This window comes from Salmo salar, chromosome ssa12 (assembly GCF_905237065.1).
Source record: "Salmo salar chromosome ssa12, Ssal_v3.1, whole genome shotgun sequence".
NCBI classification, from domain to species: domain Eukaryota; kingdom Metazoa; phylum Chordata; class Actinopteri; order Salmoniformes; family Salmonidae; genus Salmo; species Salmo salar.
Window position 1 is genome coordinate 56,932,022 of NC_059453.1, and position 21,583 is coordinate 56,953,604.

The 21,583-nt window shown below is 41.0% G+C and overlaps 3 protein-coding genes across 4 annotated transcripts in view; all 3 read left to right on the forward strand.

The window, feature by feature from the left end:
- The window catches only part of cfap20dc (CFAP20 domain containing), a 59,292-nt gene extending 52,321 nt beyond the window's left edge, over positions 1-6,971 (forward strand). Inside the window, exons 16-17 of the mRNA XM_014132319.2 lie at positions 4,153-4,256; positions 6,549-6,971. Of these exons, the coding sequence (XP_013987794.1) occupies positions 4,153-4,256; positions 6,549-6,670 (226 nt within the window). The 3' untranslated portion in view covers positions 6,671-6,971. The remainder of the gene's footprint in view (positions 1-4,152; positions 4,257-6,548) is intronic.
- Positions 6,972-7,724: 753 nt separating this feature from the next.
- On the forward strand, positions 7,725-14,355 carry LOC106565332 (FAM3 metabolism regulating signaling molecule D). Of its 2 annotated transcripts, XM_014132321.2 has the most exons (12): positions 7,725-7,957; positions 8,109-8,209; positions 8,545-8,659; positions 9,075-10,641; positions 10,748-10,858; positions 10,969-10,998; positions 11,966-12,092; positions 12,324-12,382; positions 12,525-12,575; positions 12,872-12,956; positions 13,512-13,638; positions 13,903-14,355. In XM_014132321.2, the coding sequence occupies exons 4-12, from the start codon at positions 10,629-10,631 to the stop codon at positions 13,987-13,989; spliced, it is 690 nt and encodes a 229-aa protein (XP_013987796.2). In that variant the 5' UTR covers positions 7,725-7,957; positions 8,109-8,209; positions 8,545-8,659; positions 9,075-10,628; the 3' UTR covers positions 13,990-14,355. The 2 variants fall into 2 exon arrangements, with proteins under 2 accessions (XP_013987796.2, XP_045547476.1); XM_045691520.1 differs by having other exon boundaries at positions 8,545-10,641.
- An 816-nt stretch (positions 14,356-15,171) lies between these two features.
- Positions 15,172-21,583, forward strand: part of LOC106565334 (protein FAM107B) — an 8,585-nt gene continuing 2,173 nt past the window's right edge. Inside the window, exons 1-2 of the mRNA XM_014132323.2 lie at positions 15,172-15,598; positions 20,028-20,085. Coding sequence (XP_013987798.1) covers positions 15,575-15,598; positions 20,028-20,085 — 82 coding nt within the window. The 5' untranslated portion in view covers positions 15,172-15,574. The remainder of the gene's footprint in view (positions 15,599-20,027; positions 20,086-21,583) is intronic.

Consider the following 21,583-nt stretch of genomic DNA (forward strand, 5'->3'; position numbering starts at 1 on the left):
GCAACATCAAATACATTTTTTGTGCAACCTGATACAAAAATTATCTGAATGTCAGCACAACTGGACAGTTTTTGTTTTGTTCGTTTTTAATTTTTTGTGTGTTTTGGGAACCTATCTCTTGTCATATCCCCACAATGTTTTCACAGCCTAAATAAATATTTTAGGAACTTTTAAAGAACAGACAAAATGTGTTCTGGGAACGTTCTTGCAACATCAGGCGTATGTTTTATACAAACATTGTATAATCATCAGCACAACTGGACAGTTTTTGTGTTATGAGAACATTTTCCGCAACTTAATGAATGTTCTGGGAACTTCTACAGAACCAATTTTGGTTTGCTGGGTACACTATAGATAATGTTTTTGTTTTTTTACACTAACCGCAAGGTAAAATACTTACTAAAAGGGACCTTCATCTTCTGTCAGGTTAAAAAGGCTAATTTATTTCCTCCCATCCCCAGTTCACTTTTATGCCATGAATATAATGACTTAACAATTCAATCTACAGTCTCTCGTCCAGTCCCACTTAACAATTTCCTCTCCCTGCAGGTAGGTAGCTGCTGTCTGCAGCATTGAGCTGCGTTGTCCTTGAAAATAGCTTCCATTAAATCTGCCTGTGCTTTGTGCCTCCCAGTGTGGAGTCAGAGGGAAGTGGGAGGGTATAAATGGCTCCGGTAGGGGAAGGAAAGATTATTTGGAATATATTTGATTTTTGCTTCGGTCTGGAGAAGAAGTGATAATGTATTTCTAAGGGACACAATGGGGGAGGGTTACTATCTAGTCCTTGAAGTTGAAATTGAAAATCAAGTAGGATCTATATCTGACAGACGTATAGAACTGCTGTATTTATGAGTGCGTAGATAGATGTATTTATAAAAAACTAACTCAGTGGAAGCATGTTGTTTTCCCAGTTTAGAGATTGAAATTCGAGGAGTCCATATTTTACCTAAATGTATTCCGCAGCCACACTGTTAGAATGGAGGAGAGAGCTACACATCTCTGTCAAGTGATGATATCATATCAACTTATAGTGACTGTTCATTTTGAATATCAAAGATCAGAGCTAACTGGTGGAAGAGAAGGGGAATCCAAGGCATAGAGGAAAGCAACTATACCTCTCCAATGGAAAATACTTCTTAGCTGTTATCAAGTTCACAAATGTCCTAAAACCTGTGGACAGTTTACTTTCGGTTGTGTTCAAACTATCAGTGACTTACTTGACTCATTCCTTTTAGTTCCTAGTTGAACAACTGGCCTCAAGCCATCAGTAAGACAGCGTCTTTTTGAGGTTGTCAACTAGGAATCAACTTCAACCATAAAAGTGCCGTTCTGAAAGTCAGAGTTTAGGAGACAGGAGGCTAAAACTAGTGGGAAGGAGATAGCCTTTGGTTCTGTTCTGTCTGTTGTATTGACCTCTGATATAAATGGGAGAGAGAGAGCCCTGCTGGTAGCAGTACGGTGGCACACACAACACACACACAAATATACACACACACACGCTGATGCAGTCTGCAGTGCTCCTTCACCCCCATCTCTCGTGTGTAGGAGGAAGAGTATTGCTCCTCTCAGTACGTCTGTCCCCCAGCAGTACAAGGTGTAATTTTGTCTCTCTGACTACCACAAAGACTAGTGACACTCAATTTTAACAATTAAATGCATTTTAATCCCACTTTGAAACATGATCCCACTTTGAAAATAAATTAAACCTTCGAGAAGAAAATAAGTTAAATTCAAAACTTCATAAACCTCCCATGATGTTCTCTGAAGCAACTTTTATCCTGAGGCAAAGAAAGTACCAAAAAATTGAAGACGAGCTTAAAGTGGATACTTATCTGGATGGTGTCTAATGTAGTAATTTACTATACAATGATAATGCCTAGCCTATTTTTCTCCAGTTTCCACCTTATATCACTATATACTTACATTTAATTGTTTAATTTCTGACTCAAACGGCAGTGCTGGAAGGGGAGAATGGAGCACAGGGAAGGCAGTATACGGGCCTCTTGCATATATACAGTATATTTGTTATATGTACAGTGCCTTCAGAAAGTATTCACACCCCTTGCCTTTTTCCACATTTTGTTGTGTTACAAAATGGGATTAATATGGATTTAATTGTCATTTTTTATCAAGGATCTACACAAAATGTATGGAGAATAAAACACTCATATATCTTGATTAGATATATTAGTATTCTACCCCGAGTCAATACATGTTAGAATCACCTTTGGCAGCGTTTACAGCTGTGAGTCTTTCTGGGTAAGTCTCTAAGAGCATTGTACACCTGGATTGCAAAATATTTGCCCATCATTCTTTAAACAATTATTCAGGCTCTGTCAAGTTCGTTGTTCATCATTGCTGGACAGCCATTTTCAAGTCTTGCCATAGATTTTCATGCCGATTTAGGTCAAAACTGTAACTAAGCCACTCAGGAACATTCAATGTCGTGTTGGTAAGCAACTACAGTGTACAGTTGAAGTCGGAAGTTTACATACACTCAGGTTGGAGACATTAAAACTCTTTTTTCAACCACTCCACAAATTTCTTGTTAACAAACTATAGTTTTGGCAAGTCAGTTAGGACATCTACTTTGTGCATAACACAAGTAATTTTTCCAACAATTGTTTACAGAAAGATTATTTCACTTATAATTCACTGTATCACAATTCCAGTGGGTCAGAAATGTACATACACTTAGTTGACTGTGCCTTTAAACAGCTTGGAAAATTCCAGAAAATGATGTCGTGGCTTTAGAAGCTTCTGATAGGCTAATTTACATCATTTGAGTCAATTGGAGGTGTACATGTGGATGTATTTCAAGGCCTACCTTCAAATTCAGTGCCTCTTTGCTTGACATCATGGGAAAAACAAAAGAAATCAACCAATTAGACCTCAGACAAAAATGTGTAAACCTCCACAAGTCTGGTTCATCCTTGGGAGCAATTTCCAAATGCCTGAAGGTACCACGTTCATCTGTACAAACAATAGTACGCAAGTATAAACACCATGGGACCACTCAGCTGTCACACCGCTCAGGAAGTAGAAGCGTTCTGTCTCCTAGAGATGAACGTACTTTGGTGCGAAAAGTGCAAATCAATCCCAGAACATGTCTCCTTGTGAAGATGCTGGAGGAAACAGGTACAAAAGTATCTATATCCACAGTAAAACGAGTCCTATATCGACATAACCTGAAAGGCCGCTCAGCAAGGAAGAAGCCACTGCTCCAAAACCGCCATAAAAAAAGCCAGACTACGGTTTGATTGACATATTCATTTGGAGAATTGTCCTCTGGTCTGATGAAACAAAAATATAACTGTTTGGACATAATGACCATCGTTATGTTTGGAATCAAAAGGGGGAGGCTTGCAAGCCGAAGAACACCATCCCAACCGTGAAGCACATGCGTGCGGCATCATGTTGTGGGGGTGCTTTGCTGCAGGAGGGACTGGTGCACTTCACAAAATAGATGGCATCATGAGGAAGGAAAATGATGTGGATACATTGAAGCAACATCTCAAGACATCAGTCAGGAAGTTAAAGCTTGGTCGCAAATGGGTCTTCCAAATGGACAATGACCCCAAGCATACTTCCAAAGTTGTGGCAAAATGGCTTAAGGACAACAATGTCAAGATATTGGAGTGGCCATCACAAAGCCCTGACCTCAATTTATAGAAAGTTTGTAGGCAGAACTGAGAAAGCGTGTGCGAACAAGGTGGCCTACAAACCTGACTCAGTTACACCAGCTCTGTCAGGAGGAATGGGTCAAAATTCACCCAACTTGTTGTGGGAAGCTTGTGGAAGACTACCTGAAACGTTTGACCCAAGTTAAACAATGTAAAGGCAATGCTACCAAATACTAATTGAGTGTATGTAAACTTCTGATCCACTGGGAAATTGAAGTAATTACAATATAGCAATTAAACAGTGGAATGGTAGAATGTATTCTTCCCTCCCAAATATCTTTGATTGGTGTTGGTAACAGGGATGGGAGTGTCCTGATTGATTAAAACTGTCCTCCTTTTTTGACATCCGCTGTTCACAAATTGTTAGTTGACCTACACTGCAACTAATATTATGATTTTCCTAATTGTCTTTGTTGTCCTGATAGCATCTCTGTAGTGATGACTGTGTTCTGATGCCTATTGCCTCTAGAGAATGGATGGATGTCCTCAGCCCTCCCATTATTCCTCCTAGCCAGAAGAAAGGGAAGGGGTCAGAGGGCACAGGGGACCATTGGAGGGGACCCCCAACCAGAGGTACAGGCTTGGCTCAACCCCCCCAACACCAAACTCCTTGTCCTACATACACACATGCACACACACACACATACACGTAAACCTATAGAATCCATATTGTTTTTTATTATTCTCAGAAACCTGTGAAATGGCACCATCGTCACATTCTGCTAATGGAAATGTTTCACAGGTGTCAGAAGTTAGGCAGGCTGAAATGTTAAGGCTCTCTTTAAAGAAGACACAGGGTGGAAACGAGGCAGAGCGAGGAGACCCATAAAACTAAGACCAATTAGGGCTATAGATCCCAGGAGGCTGCAGCTTTCTGTTCTCCCCGTGACTCCACAGGTCAGAGACAGTCTCGTTACAAGGCTGCGCTTCTAAAGACACGCCTGCCGGGGTTAATTGGCAAAACCTTTCCAATTTACAACATCATTTTAAACCTCTGACACATTGTGTCTCATAATTAGTTTTCATTATCATCCATTGGAGTTTCCAATTAGACACAATGTTTCTCCCAGAGCATTCCATTACCTTTTTAAGTAGTTAACTGCCCGTCAATTTAACAACTAAAATAATGGCGGTTAAAGCAAGGGGTTGGAAATTACATCACCTTTTTATTTAACAGCTTTCAGAATGTGTCTGTGCGGTATTCTGAGGTATGAGGATCCTAAACGTGGCTGTGCTGATTGATGTGAAGAGAGTGTCTGAAATGGCAGAGGAGAAGTTAAGATTCACCTGGGTCCCAAGGTCAGCAGACCCTTACAGCCTCCCAGGAACCATTTAATTCCACTAAATAGTTCTGTTCACAGGGTAGTACGGGTACAGATTCATGGCTTACACTGCTCAGGTCTGGTGTTGGCAGTCTCTTCAGTCGTGCACTTACAGTTCATACAGGGTCTTGTTCAGTTCTCACCAAAAGGAATATTTCCTCAGAGGAAATCAGAATGCTTGTTCAGTCCAAAGGAGGCTGGTGGGAGGAGCTATAGGAGGATGGGCTCATTGTAATGTTCTGGAATGGAATAAATGGAACAGAGTCAAACGTGGTTTCCATATTTTAGATGTGTTTGATATAGGGTTGCAACAAGAGGGTATATTATTGGAGACTTTCTATGTTTACCAGTAAACTACCAGAATTTTGGTATATTTCAAGGATTTTATGTAATCTCTCACAAGACATCTAGTGGCCCTTTTGGGTACTTCAAATTATCACAGGTGTCTGTAATAATCTCTGGCCCTCTGTGGCCTTATCACATGTAAAATATATTAAATAAGATGATTTTAAAATAAAAATAGAATGACAAAGCTGTAAAACATTATCTTAAATATAAACCATCAACTTAGTGAACACCATTGGTGTTTAATATGAGAGCTTCAGCATGAAATATCCTTTATATTTTTTTTGACACATTTTATTTATTTTACTATGTTAATATGTATTTGATGTCAATATTTTGGCGTCAAACTGGTGGCAGTTGTGAACACAGTCAATAGTTAGAAGAGTTGCAGAGTTAATTGAAAATAATACCATTGTTGATTAGATGCCTTTTTCATTAATTAGGCTATTTCTCTTGAACGATATGGTCTATCCACTAGAAACTCATGGACAATATGGACACAGATATAATAGATTAATAGTATATATGAATTTTTTAAAAGTTATTCAGGTATAAAGTACCAAAATTAGAATAGATTTTCTGTTCATTACAAAACTTTGGTAAATTCCAGGTAGCTTTACAACCCTAGTTTGATACCGTTGCATTTATTCAATTTCAGCCATTACAATGAGCCCGTTCTCCTATAGCTCCTCCCACCAGCCTCCTCTGGTTCAGTTGTACTCTTCTATTTATATATGGGGAGTAATTTATAATGTAGCGAGCTAAATGACCGAGTGGCGCAGCGGTCTAAGGCACTGCATCTCGGTGCTAGAGGCGTCACTGCAGACCCTGGTTTGATCCCGGGCTGTATCACAACCGGCCGTAATTGGGAGTCCCATAGGGCGGTGCACAATTGGCCCAGTGTCGTCCTGGTTAGGGGAGGCCGGGGTAGGCCATCATTGTAAATAAGAATTTATTTTTAATTGACTTGCCTAGTTAAATAAAGGTTACATTTAAAAAATGTAAACGCCACCTTTGCAATCTCATCAAAAGGTTTGGCACTTCTGAGAAGAAAAAAAATGACAAAGGAAATAAAAATGGTTGGACCTCTTAATGTAACCAGTTAAGGTGTTGGAAATTGTAATAGTAGGGAGCCATAACGGTGTATGTGCATGTTATGGTATGTCATGACTGCATGTTCCTCCTGTTTGTGTTTCAGGGGCTGACGGATCAGTGAATGGAGGAAATGAGGATGAGGAGGAGTACCTGAATCTTCTCTATGATCCCTCTCTTAACTGCTACTTTGATCCCCAGTCTGGGAAATACTATGAGCTGGTCTAATTCATCAAGATTTTTGATGAGCAAAATGCAGGAAAAGAACTGAACAGGCATGTTCACTGCTGGAAAAATAGATTTTTACTTAATTACGCTTTTCTGAACTATTAATGAGCCTTAGAAAAGATTTATACCATTCTGTTATCCTCGGTTGTATTTAATATGGAATGGTGAGGATGCTCTTGTAATTCATTGTTTATACAGTGACTTTTTAAAGTGTTCTGTACTGTATAGTGTGTATGCAGTAGTGTGTGTGTCGTGTGTCCTCTACACATATTTGTGATTAAACGTGTTTGTTTTATCCTTGGCTCAAATGTTTTTGTCCTTTGTTCAATTTAAGTGGTTAGACTTAGTGGTTAGACTCCCAGTTAGGTTTAAGTGGTTAATATTAATACATTAATATTAATATTGCACTTAACAGAGAACAAGAAGAAGCACAGAGTGACAGCAGAGAAGATGCTGAGACAGATATGGCGAGTTGGCGGCGCACACAGTGACGTGGGCTGGTGTGGATACAATGCCAGGGCCAAATTCTTCTCCCAGTCCGCACCTCTCTGTTTGTCTGTCTGTCTTGCCTGTCTGCTTAAGCCTTATACGTTATAAAAGCCAAGCCAATGAATTAGGCTATATTGCAGAGGAGTGCCTGTCAGATGTGTTCCCCTGAATCAACAGTAAGTGTTAATTACTATTACAGGGCATCAGACTAACAGTTGGTGGCACCGGCCCATGATTTAGTCTGACCCAAATCATGAGCAATCATCTAATAAAGTAATTCTTAGTGCAATATTAATATTAAGAAGTATAATAAATATACTACTGAGGTAGGCCTATTCAAGAAAGAGCGTCTGCTAAATTACTAAAATGTAAATGTGATTATAAAAAAAATTCGGACAATTTTTCCCCAAAATATTCCTACAATATATGCAGCTGTTTCATGGAATTTGTACTTTTCTCCATTCAAGGAACATGCAAAACTCAATCACGCAATATAGCCTACCTTTACAATCTTGTCCTCTTGAACTTCCCTAAATAAGGCATTCCACCTCCTCCAATCAGAAAAGCCTTTCGTTTCCACGTAAACAGGTGAAAAACCCAACCAGGAAGTAAACAATAATGGCGATGACTTCAAGAAAAATAGTTTCTAATGTTTTAAAACTATTTCTTATTTTCTTTATTCAACAAACACTTTGTGAGAGACCCACCACTAGTTTATCTTTAACCCAGAAGTTATCGGAGGACAGGAATGGGATCCATATGAGAAGTGTCACCCCCACCAAGTCGTCAACTCAACAGGTGAAGTAGCTATAGCATATCCGTTGTCTGTCAATGTAATCGTTGTTGACAGTTGTACATATGCGCACACCAATGGCATTCGGTTAAATGGCAATCACATTTGTGACATTTCATTTCTCAAATTAAATTCCATATCTTTGTCGTTCAATAGGCAAGACTGCACCCGGGGGTCATTGCAGCTGTGATATTCGTTACATTTGCTGCAGTTCTCGCTGCAGTTTTTATCATCAGAAAATACTGCTTTCCCCGCAGGTATTTGTGATATTGATATGGATCATCAATAGAGCTGTGTTGGCCTTTCTATTTTAGATCATTATAGATCTTAATGTCATGAAAGACAACATCAAACATGTTGCCTGCCTGGAGGTCCAGTATTCTGGATGTTGGCTGCGTGTCAATATGAATGGAGCCTTTTAAGGATTTATGATTGCTTTCACGAGGTTGTCCATTATGCTAATTTTATGTTATTTCATCACTGAGTAAACTTGCTTATCAGGTGTAGTGCCCAGGGTACTATCATAATGAGCTGCTTAAGTCATAGTCTCAATAATAAATCATGTAAATGTTAAACAGTGTTTTCTTTTCAGCGAGGCCACATACAGGTACTCAGTGCTGAGGCGGATGGAGGCTGAGGGGCCAGGAGGGACGGAGGAGGAGGAGGACAGGCCCGGGCCCTACACACTGGGGGAGGACTCTGATGAGGTTGGTGGACCTGGTCCTGTGTCCCTGTCATCCTCCACGTCACTATAGTGGTGTAGGGTGAAGTTGCCCCAGGACGCTGATCTTGGGTCAGTTTTGCATTTTCCCTACTGATGGTTAAGGTTAGGATTGGGGGAAGAGAAGCTGATCCTAGATTTGCATCTTGGGGAAGCATTACCCCTGAGCCACTATAGTGTACTCCAGAACAGCTGTCTTAATCAGGGGGTGGAGAAAATTACATTTTAGAGACTTGAAACGTTTTGGCAACACCTAAGTTATACCATAGGCTATACGAGTACTTGGCTGCTAAACATTTCATAGGCCTAGCCTACTATATATTTTTTTCAGGGCTTGTGGGTGTTTTTGCTGTGATAAGAGATCTAGTTGTGTCTTTCTTCTCTTTTCTCCCCTCCAACAGGATATGTTGGAGTGAATCATCACTCGGATGACACTTCTCTGCGCTCAGGTTAGCTGAGGTCGACTGTGAAGTGTGTGTGTGTGCGTGCGTGCGTGCATTCGCTAAGCTGTTAACCTCTTCTTCTCCTTGCACCCCTTCCAGTCTACATGCTCCCGAAATCCAGTTACAACAGTGCTATTATCCACTGATGCTCGTTTTAATTCAGGGAATTGTTGTCATGACATGCGTACCTTATTCTACACATCTGGACTGTTAATAATATTTTTAATTGTATAACCGATACCAATGGCTAGCAGAACAAAATAATCATTCTTCACAAGTATAGAAGCTGTGTCTGCACTGTATACCGCAATCAAATCTTTCTATTTGTTACTGACCTCTTCAAGCACTGTTTCAGTTGTTGAGTATTGTTGTGTCATCTTTAAGTATTATTCACACATTTAATGTAAAGTATGTTATACTATGTTAACTTAACACAGCTGCCCAGGTTTTGTCTTTAAGACAAGCTGTTGTGCTTACGTCCTTTAATTATTGTTCTTGTTTGTCATTTAGCAGACGCTCTTATCCAGAGCGACTTACAGTAGTGAGTGTGTGTTTTTCGTTTTTTATTTTCTTCTTTATATTATATAAACATGTTGTATAAATGTATTTCCCCCTGAGCAAAAATGAATATGTCAATCAATCAAATGTATTTATAAAGCCCTTCTTACATCAGCTGATGTCACAAAGTTCTGTACAGAAACCCAGTCTAAAACCCCAAACAGCAAGCAATGCAGGTGTAGAAGCACGTGTTTGCAGTTCTGTTTTGTGTTTGCCGTTCTGCACTTTGACATTAAATAATGTACAGTACCGCTACTGTGAGCTTCTTCAGTGCTTGTAAATAAAGAGACACTCTGCTCATCTGGCATGAGGGACACGTCATTATCAACCACACCCCCACACCTGTGTATGCTAATCACATAAACCAACAATCCAAAGGGTAATGAAAGGGTAATAAATCATGAATCATGGAAGAGAGCGATTCCAGTAACAATAATGCCATCAGGCCAGTGCATGCCCTCTTGTCCATTGGCCCATTCCCAGTCACACTGCTGTGTTCTACGTTAGGCGTTTGATTTCAACACTAGAGGACAGTAAAGGTATGGCAAAAGTAAATAGAACTGCTAAAGCTGCCTTTCTCAGGTGAAAGGTCTCATTGTGTTGTATTGTTTGATCAAAAGCCAATCCGTTGTCGTGTCCTTCTCGGTGTGGCCATCTTGTTTATATAGTGGGTGTGGACATATTACCATGTCCTGGTTTCACAATGTACCTTACAGGAGTGTTGGCATTTACTCTATACTATAGGCTACAGGATAATCACTCTTGGTTCTCTATTGAGGTTGAACACTGCTGTAGATTTTACAGGATGACAGTGGAAGTGGGGACTGTTGCTTGAGCTATACAGCATGACAGAGGAGAGAACGCCAGGCTGTCAGGAAATACTTCAGGAATCTCTTCTTTCAGTGTAAAGAACTGCCAAAATACCAAGGAATTGTCTTCTAATTGGCTGTTGAGATGAGAGCAAGAGGTGAGAGCTCTGTTTTTGCATGGTATGGGAATATTTTGAATAAGTTAAATGTGATTGAGTGTGGAATTTGCATTATCTTACGTGTATGTGTTGTTGTGGTTGCTAGGCATTGTGTATGCTGTTACTTTCCTCATCGTTATCCTCGTTATATGGGGAATCTTTACCAACCCACCCTACATCCATCAGAGAGCCAGGGTTCTACAACAACATATCTTTGGTAAGATCACTCTTTCTCCATATCTATTTCTGTGTATCTCTTTTGCCCTCTACTTAATCGTTTTTTCCCCCTCAGTATAATAGCACAGTGTTGTGTTTCTCTTATTTCAGGAGCTCAAAGAGCAACTGTAGTCACTGCTGGTAAGTGTTTCAAGCATTTCCATTTCAGCTATTTCCCCATCTATCTTAATAGTATCAATCAATCTTCATAGCTGAACATGCCGAATATTCAATACATGCCAAATGCTGAATACAGTAGAATTTGACCCTTTCTCCTAAGTAAAATATTCTGCAGGAATAATTTTATTACGAAGTAAATAGTTGAACTTCAAAGTGATACAGACAGTTCAGAAGTGTCTCTTATGATGTCTGAAGTTTTCTCTTTGTCCCTGATACATGTATCAGAACCCTCAGTCGCCTATCAGTCAGTAATCTTTAGCCATTCACAGCCTCCTCCCTCACTTCTTGAAAGTAACCCAGTACTCTGTTTCATCAGATCTAGGAGAGAGACGTAGGAGGGGGGTCCTACATATGAATTATGTCTCTCATAATATGATTTTTTTAAACTTTGCATTCATTTAAACTTTGTATCATGTGTAACACTTTGAATCACATCAGAAGAGGTTTCCGTCTACACACAGTACCAGTCAAAAGTTTGGACACATCTACTCATTCAAGAGTTTTTCTTTATTTTTACTATTTCCTACATTGTAGATATATTTTGACTACCTCTTGAATCTGGTTGAAAGAATGCCAAGAGTGTGCAAAGCTGTCATCAAGGCAAAAGGTGGCTACTTTGAAGAATCTGAAATATATTTTGATTTGTTTAACACTTTTTTTGGTTACTACTTGATTCCAAATGTGTTATTTCATAGTTTTGATGTCTTCACTATTATTATACAATGTAGAAAATAGTAAAAATAAAGAAAAACCCTAGAACAAGGAGGTGTGTCCAAACTTTTGACTGGTACTGTAGGTTGCTTGACTGGTTGTATATGAGACGTATCATAAGGATGTGGTGTCACAGCTTGATGAGTATGTTGTTTTTCTCTTTTGGTTTGTAAATATATCATTTCAACACATATCTATCTGTGCCTGTATTTGTCAGCTGTGCCCGAAACCTCGCATCCAAAATGCAGCCTTTCCAAAAACTGTCCTATCGACCATTTTGCCTTTCAAATCAGGAGTGGAGCAGCGACTGTTGTGGGCCCAAAGATCTGCTTTGATGGTAACATGTACGTATGTTCTTAACCAACTTACATTCATATTGTTAACAGAAATGGACATATAAGCTCGTGAGCAAGACAGAAATATTTTAATGCAGCCCATCCCTACTTTAAACGTGTCCCGAATTTAAACGTGGATATTTTCACCAAACTTTTCCATGGCACTTCAGCTATTGCACATGTGATTGCTACTCCAGCTCTTGTGTTTACAGTCTTGTGACATGTGACTCATCTCCATAGTGTTATGAGTGGTGTGATGAACAACGTGGGACCAGGCCTGAACCTAGTGCTGGTGAATGGTGAGCTCAGCTTCTCCTAACCTCACCACACATAAGATGTGATGCACATAGACACACTGCTATGGAGTGAATGATTGGATTGTGAGAAATGGGATCAGGCATGCCTGACTCGTTATGCAATGTGCATTTCTTGTTTTCTAAGGTGAAAATGGGAAGATCGAAAAATTTGACTACTTTAACATGTACTCTGGAGGTAAGGGCAGTTATAAGGATGCAAAATTCTAAAGGCAATCGCACATCTGAGCTATCGTTGTTGCAGGTACATGGTAACAATTGAATAAGATACTTGCAAGAGCAGCGTGGGGGTATCACTGCTCTTTATTAAGTTTTACGTATCGGCCTCAAGGCCTTCGTCAGAGCTTTTTATTAGGATGCAAAAGCGACATGCATTCTATATTCTGATGGAAATGTAAAGATAGAAATTGTATTCTTTTTTTTCATCTAAACTACCGTTTTTTTTCGTTTTTTTCTTCTACTTTCTCCAAAAAGAAACAAAGGCCATCTTGGACTTCTTAAAGACGATTAAACCCGGAATGATTGTTCTGGTGGCATCTTTTGATGATGCAGCGACAAAGTAGGTTTAAATTAGTGGTGGGCAGTGGGCACCAATATCAATCATTTGATATGATATCGATATATCGTTTGATGTTAATATATGAGCAAGGCATATTGTGATTTTGGTTTATCCTTCCTGTTAACCTACACTATAATGTAAAAAAAAAAGCATAAATGGCTGTTCCTGTATGCACAAAACCCTCTCACAGACCTTCTCACAGGCTGCCTACTTAGTATTCGTAGCATGCCTGCTGAGTCATCACTCGGTAGATGGGCCTCCCATTGTATTCAGACTGGGTGGGTAGGTTAGGCTCCCAGAACATTCACACCTGGTCCAATGAGCAAACCGCAAACAGATGTCTGGACTTCCCAGAGCAGAGACAGTTGTAATGTTGTTTTTTTGCAAACCGCTATATCGTATCAAGAAAAAAAATGCAACTGATATAGATTTTCCATATCGGTGCCCATTTCTAGTTTAAATAAATTCCAACATTCATAAATCAATATTCATTTTACATCCTGTTTTCAAATTAGAACAGTCACATGTCCACTCTGACCGTCAATCTCTCCTCAGGATGACTGATGAAATCAGGAACATATTTGCGGGACTGGGAAGCAGCAGTATCAAGGATGTGAAATTCAGAGACAGCTGGGTCTTTGCTGGAGGCGCTGGGACAGAACAGAAAAGCCCCTTTGAGAAGGTGAGAGAGCATTTGTTGCATCGACACTGTCTACTGCAAATATCAAGATCAATCGATATAAAGTCCTTATTCTGTCCAGCTACATTTTTGCAATACTACTACACAATAGTACTGTCTATACTGTAATAGTATAGACAGTACATACTATATGTATAGTATGTACTATAATCTCTCTCTACTTTTGTAATAAAGCAGATAGTATATAGTGTGACAGGTTCTTTGATGAAACTACAGTGTGATGATTTCCTATCTTCTATTGTTCAGCTGGCTGCCAATAATCAGAAGACCAACATTTACGGAAACTGGCCAGAGGTGGTGGAAATAGCCGGCTGCTTCCCCAGGAAGATCTGACTAGACATCCCATACAGAGATCTCCGAGTATACTGATCTGGAATCATGTCCATCCTGTCCATGTATTGTTATTCATTATTATGTCAAAGGCTAAACAGATCCTGAATCGGCACTCATACTATATGAGATGTTTTATAAAAACAGGCCTTGATAGACGTCCTATGAAAATGGATCCGGACTGGCTTGATGATTGACAGATCAAACAAACCGCTATCAGGATCACTCAACAATAAGGAACAACTTCTCTGTTAAGACTGGGCATTCATTGTTTTTTTTCATGTCAGATTGTTATGGTTACAGATTTTTTTGGCAAAATAGAGGAATTTCAAAGTATGTAAAACAATAAAAAAATGTGTTTTTAAGAAATTTGAGAGATGTATTTGTGGAATGAGAGTTGTTTCAAATTAAATAATGAAGCTTGGGTTCCCTCTATGGGATTTTTAATGAACTACAGTTCATGAATTATACTGTACATTTAGTATTGTCATAATCCTGGGCCTAACTTGAAATGCATTGTCTTTAGTGTAGCATCGCACTTTTCCCTGGAGAAATTACTTACCTCATTCACTTTTGTGTGTTTAGCGTGCTAGCACAACTATTTTGTGAGGGAGGCACCTCTCATTGGTTGACTAAATAGATGGCATGCTGCCTTCCATCTCTACCTAATCCCTGTTGTTGGTATTTTCCAGGACTCCCTAGCCTGGTTCCAGATCTGTTTGTGCTATAATGTGAATTCCTTGTCACTCATTATCATGCCACACATGAGCATGTTTGGCGTGACAATGAAACAGACTGGCACCCAGGCTAAGGACACCTTGGATAGCAGTGGCAATTGCTAGTGAGTGGATTACCTAGGTTAAATACATACATGAATGGTGTAGTGGCCAGCTAGACCTTCCCTGGCTGCATAGAGCACCAATACGCCCCCCATTACCGTATGCAAACCGGCTGCTCCGTCAACCTCAATTAGCCTAATCTGCCCTGGACCCCCCTTAAGCTTTGGTGAGTGGGGACCACCGGTTATCCATGAACAGGTGGTCAGGAGTTTTTTTCTTTAATGTTATTCTTCTTAATTATCTTATCTCTGCCTCCCTTTGTCTCTGTTTCCCTCTCTCTCTTTCTCACAAACCCCGACCCTCACTCTTCTTTCTCTCTCTCTCCTCAGTTCTCTCCTTTCCCTTCAATCTCTTACCCTCTCAACCAAAATATCAACTGCTCCCTTTCTCTTTCGTTCTCAACCTTCTCCCCACCTACCCCCCTTTCTCACCCCTCTCTCTTTCTCTAGGCTCTCTTCCTCCCCCACTCCTAAAGAGGCAGACCTCTGTTGCTCTCATTTGTTGACGGGCTTGGTGTGATGAACGACTGGGGAATCCCCTAGATTTAATGCGCCCTCTCAGAGACTGGTGTCACTCATTAGATAAGGGTAGGGTTGTCAACTTGTCCTTGGTCCTGGGGGAGTCCATTCCTCCCCGCTCTCCTCTCCTTCACTAGAGACCAGCTCGAGTGAAACTTCAGAACAAGTGAAACTTCAGGAGCTGTACAGACTCACCTACTCTTGCCGAGGATCTCAGCTCATCCTGAGGCCATGGGAGTCACCCACGGAAAGAAAGTAAGTAACTATATTATGTTTCCTTCCTCATTTCTTCACTTCTGATTTGACACGCCACTGGACTTTGACAAATCTCAGGTCACATGGTCAGCTTGCAGGGTGGTGCTGCAGAGACATGCATTATGTTAGTAGACTGGCAATGTTAAACAACTATTCGAATTAACTTTGATGTGTCTGTAAGCCCAAAAAAGGTCTGAAGGTCTATGACACTTGTGAGCTAGAAAACCTGAGGTAATTGTAATTCATGTTTTGAACCGCAACCAGATTGAAAGTTAATGTCTGTCTCAATGAACATCTTTCATCGAACTTGTTTCATAGAATAAAGAATAACAGAAACGTTTGGTTTCCCTCTTTGGCCAGAGTTGCTTCAATGGCTATTTACAAACTTGACAACAGTTCAAATGAGCCGTAGAAACCCACCGAGCACACACTGGATGAACCAATGAAATGACGTTGAACCAATGTGAAATAACTGTTGAATTGACGTCTGTGCCCAGTGGAACCTTCTGAAAGATTCTGACAGCAATTGAAAGAGGCGCAGTAGGTTTTGTCTGGACCTTCAAGCTTTGTAAGTAACCCAAAAGAATTGTGTGTCTGTGTGAAACAACACGTAGACTAGACCCGGTAAGAGCAGCGTGTTTACCCCAGAGCGAAGGTCCTGCTGTTGTGTCACAATAATGGTCTACGCACAACATCTTCTCCCAGAGATTAGCCAATCAGTGGCAATTACAACCTCATTATCTAAAGAGCATTGAACCAACGGAGATGCCATTTCTACAGCTCAACCAGATGTACACACACGTACTCTCCTCGTATCCATTAGCAGGGTTTTGGTCAATTCCTTTTGAACAGTGATGCTATTGCTAAACCTCAACAAGATTATAGCCTACACTCTCCTGATATTCATTTAGATGACATCATGTTGGTATTATCTTCACTGAACTCTTACAATACTACAGCTCAACAAGATTATAGACTCTTCTCCTGTTAGGGATGGATCCAAATGGACAGAATGGGTACATGGAGGAAAATCGGTGAGGGTCATGCTTTTTCAATTTCAGAAAATGGCAAAAAGCACAGGCCTACCCCTTGTCAGCTTAAGATTTTTTAAGAAAATAAAACAGATCTGATGATATAAAGTGATTTATAACAGCGCGTTGGTCCACAATGCTTTATGCTAGAAACAAGCTGTAAAGTACCCACGTAAGATGTCACTCCGATGCATATGGGGATATCGTTGTTTCCTTTCTTTTCATTCAGAGGCTGAGCTACAACATTCTATAGCCGAGGAGACAAAAACTTGACTTTGCTTGGGAAGTAATCTAATTCTGTCACTATCATTTGGTTAAGCTATTCACTGTCTGTACAGTAGAAGATGTTTAAACCCAGACAGCTTCTAGGGAAACACTTCTTGACCTTCTCTCATTGGGTTAAGCCAAGAGTAGCCAGGCAGTTAAAGCTGACATTTTTCTGCATCTGGAAGTTGAAGCTTACATTTTTCTGCATCTGGGGTGGAAAGGTAGGCCTAAATTTTGAAAGTACCATGCTCAGATTCCTAATGATGTCTCAGATTGAATTATTTGCAAACAGGGGCAATTTTGATTTGGCATTGGGAAATAGGCCTATGTGTCCATTTTATCATATCTCTCTATCTAATTTTTGCCTGTAATTTAGGTAATTTGTGTGGTATTATAAAATATTCTGCTAATATGTACAATTACGTAGAATTGCATAAAATACTTTTATTTCTCGGACCTGCAAATAAGATGATAGATTCATGCAATGCTTTTACAATAAAGGAGATCTTTCCACCCCTACCATTGTCCACAGTGGTCTGCGAAGCCTCAACCTGGCCCACAGCCCTGTGTGCTAATAGAATCCATGCGTTGCCATGTAATGCTTAAAGGATGAAGAACAATTTCTAAAATGGCATATCTAAGGCTCTAGTCTGTCCTGGAAATGAAGGTAAATGGTAAGGATGTTTTGTTTTAATGACTATTTTGGGTATAGGGGATGGTCACTTCTTTTTTTTCTTTAAGCGCTCAGGGAGGGTTTAGGTAAAATATATTTTGCTGAAGGGAGGGCCATCCGTTTTCATTTCAGAGGTCCGATTTTGTCCATGTAACCTTTTATAATGAGTTAAATTCACTCCCTTAGTCAATAGCTGATCATGTTAGTATCCGGGTTGGGCGGTACCATTTCAATTTAGACATTTGTAGTGGTGGATCAGGACAAAATGACAAAGAAGCTTCAAATACCAGTACACCACTGCCAATAGGTAGAGTTGCTGTGTATAAAGTTAGCCAGCCCCTTCAATATTTAATGAAAACGTATCTGCTGTTGCGACATACATGTTTTAACTTTTCAATTAATGATATTTAATACCTATAGATTTTTTTTTTCTGAGTATGACTTATAGATGCCTCATGAGCTTACATTCAATTGTCGTACCCCATCCGAACCCAAAATGTGAGCTTGTTTTACTTCTTTGTTTGTGAACAATGTACTGTAAATGTAAACAACCACTGTACAGCCTCAAAAAAATGTCTTTATTCAATCCGTATCGCAGATAATTGAGCGTTACAGTGTGATTGAAATTGAAAGGCAATGTTCCCGCGTTAGCGGAGACTGCATTTACAGTAAACATTGCATATTTCGTCTCAATCTGAAATGACCTTTACGTTTCCAGCACACAATCTGTAACGCTTCAGTGATACAGACTGAGTAGAGCCCATAGTCAAAACTATAATGTTGATATCATGGATGGTCAGTCCTTGTATCCATAGCTCTGTCCATGAGTTTTTAGAGTGGTTACATTTCTCTAGCCCCGTCTCTCAGCTGTTTACCACATCAGTGGTAGTGAGGCATTATCATTGTTTGAAATGCAGATTTCCTTTCGACTATTTATGCCTTTGGGGCAAACTCGAGAAGCTTCACTCCTAAAACCACAGATTCTGTTTAGCTTTCATTTAAAACAAAGTTGGACTTGCTTTTAATCTGTTGCAGCAGTATGTCCAGCAGCAGAATTTAATCTGAAATACACTCAGTGGCCAGTTCACGAAAATTCTCCTACAGTCACGTGGCCGTGGCTTGCTATATAAAGCAGGCAGACAGGCATCAAGGCATTCAGTTACTGTTCAATTGAACATTAGAATGGGCAAAACGAGTGACTGAAGCGACTTTGAGCGTGGTATGATCATCGGTGCCAGGCACGACGGTTCCAGTATCTCAGAAACGTCCGGCCTTCTGGGCTTTTCACACACGACAGTGTCTAAGGTTTATCAAGAATGGTGTGACAAACAAAAAACATCCAGTCGGTGGCAGTCCTGTGAGCGAAAACAGTTTGTTGATGAGAGGTCGAAGGAGAATGGCAAGAATTGTGCAAGCTAACAAGCGGGCCACAAACAGTAAAGTAACAGTTCAGTACAACAGCGCTGTGCAGAACGGCATCTCGGTACACACGTCCTTGTCGTCCTTATCACAGATGGGCTATTGCAGCAGACGACCACATCGGGTTCCACTCCTATCAGCTAAAAACAAGAAGAAGTGGCTCCAATGGGCACGGTATCACCAAACAACGCCTGGTCCGGCGAATCCCAATTCATGTTGCGTCATGTTGATGGCAAAGTCGGAATTTGCTGTAAGCAGCATGAGTCCATGGCCACATCCTGCCTGGTAAAATAATGGTACAGGCTGGTGGCGGTGGAGTAACGGTGTGGGGAATGTTTTCCTGGCACACGTTAGGTCCCTTGATACCAATTGAGTAATGTTTCCATGCCCTGGAGAATTCAGGCTGTTCTGGAGGCAAATAAGGGTCTGACCCGGTACTAGATGGATTTGCCCTAATAAACTGGCCACTGATTGTATATTGCTCCTCTTAACAAGGCTTCATATTGTATAAAAAAAAATAAAAAATTGTATTGAACGTTATTGCCAGTAACTAAGGCCTGTTGTTTGTGGTTTTGTCGGTAATGAAGTGGATGGCATGCCTCCACAAGGGCCTCTCCTCTCGGTTCACTGGTCATCTGGATCTGTAGCTGCCCCTTCATGTCACAAGGGCCTCTCCTCTCAGTTCACTGGTCATCTGGGTCTGTAGCTGCCCCTTCACGTCTGGTCTAACACAAACAACAAAGGACCATTGTTGAGCTGATTGTCCATTGGGACATTCAAAATGAGTAGGCTGTGATCACCTTATGAAAGACATCCTTGAAATTAGACCATTCAAAATGTTGTGAAAAATATGGTATTACTGGGAGAGAGAGAGTGGGGGAGATAGAGGGGGAAGGAGATGGTGGGAGATGGGGGAGAGGGCGAAGGAGAGGGGGGGGGCTGGGAACGACATTACTGTGATACATGCTACTGTATTCCTTGGTCTGACAGTTTCTCTGACAGTTTCTCATGTGGTTGATTGTGTTTTATCTGTTGACAGAGTGAACATCACCTCCAACTCTCTCCCACAAGAAGTAGAACACCTCTGAAGGGAACAGGTGAGAACAATCTGTTATCCAATTAGAATAGAAGAAGAATGGATCACTTAACATCTACCTGTATTGTCACTGGACAATGAAGATGTAGGGCAGTTGTCCCAGACACAGATTAAAAATAGTCCCGGACAGAAAAAGCATGCTCAATGGAGAATCTCCATTGAAAGTCCTTCCTAGTCCGGGACTAGACGTAATCTGTGTCCGGGACACCAGCCTGTAGTGTCTCTCTACCATGAGGCGTGTGGAGGTGCTTTGTGATACTGTAAATCCCCAACCATATTGTGATGGGTGTAATTATGTAAATAGGTCCGGCGGTTGGCTTCCAGTGAGGAGGTTTAAACAGGGCGGGGCTTGAGCCCCTGGATAATCCAACCTAGAGGGCGAGGCACGGAGCAGAGAGGAGGGAGAGGGGAGAGAGAGAGAAAGATAGAGGAGGGGAGAAAGAGAGTGGAGGGATCAAAGTCACAAAGTGAAGTTGAGGGGAGGGACGGGACGGGAGAGAGGGTAGAGGAGGGAGCGGGAGAAAGGGTAGAGGAGGGAGAGGAAGAAATGGTAGAGGGAGAGAGGAGAGGAGGAAGAAGAGAGGAGAGGAGGAGGGAAAGAGGAGATGATGCATGGAGAGAGAGGGGTCAGTAGCGAGGCTACAGGACAACCTGAGCGGTCATGTGACTGACTGGCGGCTAGAGGTGTGGCCAGGGCTGGAGGCGGGGCTGAGGTGGAATGGAGACAGCGCTGTTAGGGTAGTGGAGCAGGGAGTGGCTGTGGAGGTACACTCCCAGACCCAGCCCAGCTCTGGCCAGACCTCTGGATTCATAGTGCCAGTGATAGCTTTGCTAGCTTACTTATCACTAGCCGGGCCCTGGGCTACATAGAAGAGATGGATACTAGCAGTGTCATCCCAAACAGAACACCAGGAAGGCAGAGAGAGGGACTGGTCAAGTCAGGTAAGGGACCTGTAGATAATTTCACAGTGAGAGAAACAACTGCATTAAAGAGTAGCTTTTCATAGGAACTGATTGATGATTGGTGTAAAAAGGGCATCATGTGTTGGGTTTGTGAGTACATCATTAATTTATACATAAATAAATGATTCGATATTGGGTTGATGGGTGTTGATGGTCATGTTTCAATCCCTCTGGAAAATCACGGAGGCAAACTTTGTATTTATGCAAACACTTTGTAAATATGGTCCTTGGAGTTTGATAGTGAAATGTATAACCACCACATGTGCACAATGAGTTGGTGCAATAGGACACCTGTTGTTCTATGTAGTTCTGATATGGAGATAGTTAATGCCCTAACTTGGTCCTAGATCTGCTTGTGCTGTACAGTCAACTCCTATGATGTTTCCCATTTCAAAAACCATAGGAGTTGGCATGACAGCACAAACAGATCTGGGTCTAGGCTACTAATGGATCACTGTTGCCCATGCCAAGGAATAGATCATAAGCTTAACACACCATAACGAACCTCTCTCCCATAACAAACAGCTGTGGTGCTA